The sequence below is a fragment of the Gekko japonicus genome, unplaced genomic scaffold (assembly GCF_001447785.1).
Source record: "Gekko japonicus isolate JY-2015 unplaced genomic scaffold, Gekko_japonicus_V1.1 scaffold3267, whole genome shotgun sequence".
Lineage (NCBI taxonomy): Eukaryota > Metazoa > Chordata > Lepidosauria > Squamata > Gekkonidae > Gekko > Gekko japonicus.
This window is the reverse complement of record NW_015169276.1, coordinates 77,899-84,661: the sequence shown is the minus strand read 5'-3', so window position 1 is coordinate 84,661 and position 6,763 is coordinate 77,899. Positions and strand designations below refer to the sequence as shown.

General features: G+C 57.3%; 2 protein-coding genes across 2 annotated transcripts in view; both read left to right on the top strand.

Annotated features, from left to right (window-relative positions):
* Positions 1-5,986, top strand: part of PLEKHM1 (pleckstrin homology and RUN domain containing M1) — a 50,969-nt gene extending 44,983 nt beyond the window's left edge. The window contains 2 exon segments of the mRNA XM_015416560.1: positions 5,395-5,486; positions 5,886-5,986. Of these exon segments, the coding sequence (XP_015272046.1) occupies positions 5,395-5,486; positions 5,886-5,986 (193 nt within the window).
* The window catches only part of ARHGAP27 (Rho GTPase activating protein 27), a 78,679-nt gene continuing 77,618 nt past the window's right edge, over positions 5,703-6,763 (top strand). Inside the window, exon 1 of the mRNA XM_015416559.1 lies at positions 5,703-6,060. The gene's annotated coding sequence lies outside the window, so the exon portion shown is untranslated. The remainder of the gene's footprint in view (positions 6,061-6,763) is intronic.

Sequence of the window (6,763 nt, the reverse complement as noted above, 5' to 3'; positions counted from 1 at the left end):
TCCTCCTCCTCCTCCTCCTCCTCCTCCTCCTAAGAAAACGGGTCTTCTTGCGGGTTCGAAGCTGGTTCAAGCGGGGAGTAGGAGTAGACATGCCCTTCTTTCATGGGCAGGGGGGAGTGGTCAGAGGGGGCCCACAAGGACAGGTGTGGGGATCTGGAACGGGGAGGGGGGTGTCAGTGGTGTAGTGTAGCGGCCATATTCATGGATGATACCAAATCATCTAGGATGGTGAAAAACAAGGCCGACTGAAGAGCTCCTGGAGGAGCTCTCTAAACTGAGTGAGTTGGAACGTGGCAAGTGAAATTCAGCGTTGGTCAGTCACGTGCATTGGAACAAAAATGTTAACTCTTCAATATTATGCTGATTGTGTCTGAGTTGGCCAAGACTGATCAGGAAAGGGATTGTGAGTTCATCGTGGAAAGCTCCATGAAGGAGAAAGCTCCGTGGCTCAGCATGTGGCCGCAATGGGGGGAAGGGCAAAATTCACGCTGGGGAGTCTGAGGAAACGGACTGTGAATAAGGTGGCCAATGTGGGACGTCCTTGTATAGAGCTATGACGCAGCCTCATTTGGAATACCGTGTGCAGTTCTGGTCACCGTATCTCAAAAAGGGTATGGACAGCTCAAAGACAAGAAGAAGAGGAGGAGATTGGATATATACCCCGCCCTTCCCTACGCAGAGGAGTCTCAGAGTGGCTTACAAACTCCTTTCCCTTCCCCTCCCCACAACAGACACCCTGTGAGGTAGGTGGGGCTGAGAGAGCTCTTGACAGAAACCGCTCTCTTTCAAGAACAGCTCTTATCAGAACTAGGGCTTGTCCAAGGTCATCCAGCAGGTGCAAGTGGAGGAGTGGGGAATCAAACCCGGCGCTCCCAGATTAGAGTCCGCGCACTTAACCACGACACCAAGCTGGTGTACACCAGGGCAACCAAAATGATCAAAGGGGATGGAGCACCTTTCCTATGTGGGGAGGCTGAAGACTTCTCTGTTTAGAGAAAAGATGACGAAGGGCGGACATGACAGAGGTTTATAGGATTATGCCTGGGGTGAAGAAAGTAGATGGAGCGTTTCCTGTTTCTCCTGTAGTGTTGCAAATCAGGGTCAGGCGGTGAAGCTGAGGGGAAATAGATTCAGGACAGTCAAAAAGAAATACTTCTTTACTCAACAAGTAATTAAATCGAGGAATTTATTGCCCGTGGGCAGGGCTTTTTTGGTAGAAGAAGCCCAGCAGGAACTCATTAGCATAATAGGCCACACCCAACAGCAGAAACCTGTTAGCATATTAGGCCACACCCCTGACAGCACAGCTTATTAACATAATAGGCCACACCCCATGTCTTCCCTTGGCTTGCCAGGGCGCCCTGCGGCTGTGCGGAGCCCGGGCAAGGTGGCCCTTGGACAGGCCGGGGAAGGTGCAGGGAGTCATTTAAATGCCTCCCTGATCCCTCCAGGGCCCCCTGGCCTGCCCACCTCGGAGTTGCTGGAGGGGGGTGTCGCTCTCCAGGCCTTCCCTCTGTAGCCACACATGCAGAGGTTTTGGCTGTAGTGGGCATGGCCAACTCTGAAGCCAGCCGGAACTCCGTTCCTGTGCGTTCCTGCCCCAAAATAGCCCTGCCCGACGTTATTATGATGGCCACTAGTACAAATGGTGCCGGGGTTGCCAGCTCCAGTTTGGGAAACAACCACACAAAAAATGGAAACACAGCGAATCCCATTGTGCAAACAAACAACCAGAATAACTCTGCCACGCTGTACAAATCACACTTGAGACTACAGTCTTCCTATGCAGTTCTCCTTACAACCATAAATGATACACATAACAAATGGCTTGGCCACCATGCATAAATGATATCTGCACCAGTTGAACAGTGACCTAATCGTCCTTGAAAGTACAAGTCTCTCTTCCTTCAAAGTACAAGTCTCTCTTCAGAATCATGCGGTCACCGGCTCACGGTGCAGAGAAGAGTTTCCAAAAGGAAACACGCAGTAGAGGGCATGAGCTCGAAAATAGCTGTGGCGCGAACCAAAGGAGCAGCAACGGCATGCCTAGGTGGCTTTGCCAGTTCTTAGGGCTTCATCAGGCTGCTTTTCTTCGTGATGGGGCTCAGCCCAGCTCTGGCAAGATTCAAAATGACACGAAGTCTACATAGGCTTCCCAAGTCCCCCCGTGGGACGGGGAAAACTCCGCCCCAGAGGCCCGTTCCCCTCCGCCACCGGATCAGGCCCCGGGGGGAACTCCTCCCCGACGTATGCGTCACCTGGAAATGATGCGACCACACCGGGCCTGCTGGGGGCGGGGCCACGGCCATCCGAGGGAAAACTCTATGGTTTTCCCTTGTATGTCCATGGCCCCGCTAGGGTTCCCAAATCGGGCCGGGGGGCGGGGAATCCCCCGCTTTGACAGCCCGATTTTCGACGGGATGAAAATCAGTCCTGGGGGAAACCCCACCCAGGCGTGCGCGTCACCTGGAAGTGACGTCGCACGCTGGGGCGGGGCCACGCCATTTGAGGGGAAAACAAAGCGGGGGGCTCCCGGCCAAAACACATTTGGCAACCCTAGGCCCCGCCCCCAGTGTGCCTGGCATCGTCACGTCACTTTTGAGTGATGTGCATGCGGCACGCGCGCACCAGACACCAGCCGGGAGCCCCCCGCTCCCGGCAAAGATCAACTTGGCAACCCTAAGTCTATAGGCGTGCCGTCGCCACTACAGCTAGTTTTGAGCTCATACCATCTACTGCATATTTTCATTTGGAAACTCTTCTCTGCACTGTGAGCCGGTGACCACATCATTCTGAAGAGAGACTTGTACTTTCAAGGACTATTAGGGCTGCCAAGTGGGGGCGAGGGCGGGGAAACCCCCGCTTTGGAGGCCCGATTTCCGCCACTGTGGAATCGGGCCCCGGGGGGAACTCTGCCCGCCGAAGCTGCGTCACCAGAGGTGACGCACGATGTACAGCACGATGTAGACCATACGGTTTCCCCCCGACGATATGGGCCACGCCCCCAACGTGCTCTACGTCGTCCGTCACTTCCTGTGACGTTCTGGCGACGCGCGTCCCGCAGCAACTCCCAGACCGAATCAATGCTCCCCCGCCGGTGAGTCAAAAAGACTTGGCAACCCCAAGGACTATTAGGTCGCTGTTCAACTGGTGCAGATGTCATTTATGCATGGTGGCCAAACCATTTGTTATGTGTTGGGGCCAGGTTCCCTACGGCCACACAGCAGTTGCAGGGAATGGCTTTGAGAAGATAAAGGAGAGCCCAGATGGTCTCACAGCCCTGCTGGGGAGGGGGAGGAAGGGCGCCTGCCTTCCCTCCCCCTAAGCTGCTTCCCCACATGGAAACCGGACTGCGGGGAGTTATTTCCCTTTTTTTTATTTCTGAACACAAAACTCTCTCTTTAAAAACGCAAACATGTCGTTTCTTCCTGAGAAGGAGTCAGGTTCATGGAGGAGAGGTCCATCAACATCTCCTAGCCAAGAGCCAAGCTAAGGGAAGAGAATCTCTGAACCTTAAAGCCAGGAGGCACCATCAGGGGAAGGCCTTGGTCGCTTTGCCCAGTGTTGTTGGCCCTCGAGAAGAACTGGTTGGCCCCTGGGTGAGACAGGATGCTGGACTAGATGGACCCTCCCAGGTCTGATCCAGCAGGGCTCTTCTGAGGTTCTTCTCAGGGGAAGGCCTCGGCCTCTCTGCCCTGTTGCTGGCCCTCGAGAAGAACTGGTTGGCCCCTGGGTGAGACAGGATGCTGGACTAGATGGACCCTCCCAGGTCTGATCCAGCAGGGCTCTTCTGAGGTTCTTCTCAGGGGAAGGCCTCGGCCTCTCTGCCCTGTTGCTGGCCCTCGAGAAGAACTGGTTGGCCCCTGGGTGAGACAGGATGCTGGACTAGATGGACCCTCCCAGGTCTGATCCAGCAGGGCTCTTCTGAGGTTCTTCTCAGGGGAAGGCCTCGGCCTCTCTGCCCTGTTGCTGGCCCTCGAGAAGAACTGGTTGGCCCCTGGGTGAGACAGGATGCTGGACTAGATGGACCCTCCCAGGTCTGATCCAGCAGGGCTCTTCTGAGGTTCTTCTCAGGGGAAGGCCTCGGCCTCTCTGCCCTGTTGCTGGCCCTCGAGAAGAACTGGTTGGCCCCTGGGTGAGACAGGATGCTGGACTAGATGGACCCTCCCAGGTCTGATCCAGCAGGGCTCTTCTGAGGTTCTTCTCAGGGGAAGGCCTCGGCCTCTCTGCCCTGTTGCTGGCCCTCGAGAAGAACTGGTTGGCCCCTGGGTGAGACAGGATGCTGGACTAGATGGACCCTCCCAGGTCTGATCCAGCAGGGCTCTTCTGAGGTTCTTCTCAGGGGAAGGCCTCGGCCTCTCTGCCCTGTTGCTGGCCCTCGAGAAGAACTGGTTGGCCCCTGGGTGAGACAGGATGCTGGACTAGATGGACCCTCCCAGGTCTGATCCAGCAGGGCTCTTCTGAGGTTCTTCTCAGGGGAAGGCCTCGGCCTCTCTGCCCTGTTGCTGGCCCTCGAGAAGAACTGGTTGGCCCCTGGGTGAGACAGGATGCTGGACTAGATGGACCCTCCCAGGTCTGATCCAGCAGGGCTCTTCTGAGGTTCTTCTCAGGGGAAGGCCTCGGCCTCTCTGCCCTGTTGCTGGCCCTCGAGAAGAACTGGTTGGCCCCTGGGTGAGACAGGATGCTGGACTAGATGGACCCTCCCAGGTCTGATCCAGCAGGGCTCTTCTGAGGTTCTTCTCAGGGGAAGGCCTCGGCCTCTCTGCCCTGTTGCTGGCCCTCGAGAAGAACTGGTTGGCCCCTGGGTGAGACAGGATGCTGGACTAGATGGACCCTCCCAGGTCTGATCCAGCAGGGCTCTTCTTACGTTCTCATAAGTTACAGCAGAGAGGAAATTTGCATCAGGTGACTTCCCCACTAACCACTACGCTGAGACAACTCAGGAAATTCAAAGTGGGAAAAGCCAACCCTCTCTAGAACAGGGCAGCTGCCCACCACTTTGGGGGACAACGGCATGAGCTGATTTTTCACTGGGCTTCCAGACACGTCTGGCCACTGATTTCCTTCCTGGCGGGGCTACACAGCCGCCTTCTAGGCTCAGCAGAGCAAGACAGCCCTAAGACCATCCATTTAATGAAGTGATCCCACGTCTCAAGCAGGCGGCATGTTGGAGCCGGTGGAAATCTTTCTCTCTCTCTCACACACACACATACACGCCGCACATGCACAAACACACACAGAGAGGGTATGAATCACTGCCCACGGCACTGGGCCCTTCCCCCCCCCCCATCCCTGGCCTTGTGGGGAGACTTCCTCTGGCTGAGGACGCTTCCTTCCTCCAATAAAGTTCAGGCCGATGGGAACACCTCCGTGGCTCTGCCTGCCTGCCTTCAGGCCCTACACGAGAGCAGGCCGCCTGGCCGAGGAAGGGCACAGACGACGCGTTGGAGGGGAGATCCGGCAAAGGGGCGAGAGAGGGCCGCTGGGTGTGTGTGTGTGTCTGTGTGTCTGTGAAGGCGCACACCTGCAGGATGTGACATGGGCGCGTCAGGCGGCCCGGAGCAGGTAGGGTGTGGGGAGCTGTTTTTCCAGCTGTATCTCTTTGTTCCTCATGTTGTATTCATGCGGAGTCGCCGGACACTCCCCGTGGGGTCTGATACGGCTCCCGGCCACGCGATGAGCTCATTTGGATCCTCCCAAACGATCCTGCAGGGCAGGGATTTGGACTGCACTGCTGGGGGGGCGGGGGGCTGCACGGCGACCAATCTGTTCCTGCTCCAGGCTTCTTCCTGCCGCTTCTGGTTTTGACTCGGGAGTCTCCTTCTCACAAGGAAGTCAGTGGAAACACCGGTGTTGTGATATCTGCCTTCCTGTTCTCGGCGCAGATCAGTCGGAGAGGAGTGAAGCGGAGGCAGGTCCGGGCCAGACGCGCAGGCTGGGGCAGGTCCGTGCAGCTCTTGACAGGAGGAGCCGGGATGTGCGGTGAGAGGCAGGACCTGGAGACAGGCACAGAGGGGGCCCCGGACAGGAGTGTCGCTGAGGAGATGTGAGCTATAAGAGGTAACGCCCGGGGAATGCGGTGGGGCGCAGGGTTGGGGGTCCAGGCAGACCCGCTGAGATGGGGCGGTGTCGTGAGTGGCTTGAAAGGGTTTCCGGTTCTGCTGGAGCAGAGATGACCTTTCCGGGCGTGAGCGGGCTTTCGGGATTCGGCCACTGAATGCTTCCCACCACCGGGATGGGTGGTGCACTTGTCTGGGCAGGTGTCGCTCGATACGGCTGGGAGGAATGGAGTCGCGCCCCCACCCGCTGCTCAGGGACAGGGATGGGTGGGCCCATGGGCGGGCCCGGGACTTTCTGCCGAAGACGTTTCAGAAGAAGACTTCCGAAGTCCGGTCAGGGAGCCGGAACAAACCATGGCTTGAACCCTGCCCCCTTTGACCCGGAAGCCTGGTCCTGTCCTATCTTCGGTGTGTGTGTGCGTGCGTGTGTGTGTGTGTGTGTGAGGCACTATCTATTACCTGGTATGGAGCTGCAGAGGCATTTCAAGGTCTGGCGTCTCCCCAAGCAAGGTCACCCCGTGTCTTATCTGGACCTGACTGCCGTGGCCAGGGCCCTGGAGGGGCCACGCCACTGACGGCTGAGAGTGAGCCAGGCCTCTCCAGTGTGCCACCCTGCACAGTCGCCTGAGTGGCTGGCCCCAGAGCTAGGGAAGTGCCAGGGGGTCGAAGGAGATGTCTCATTCAAAGGAAGGCTGGGGGGGGGG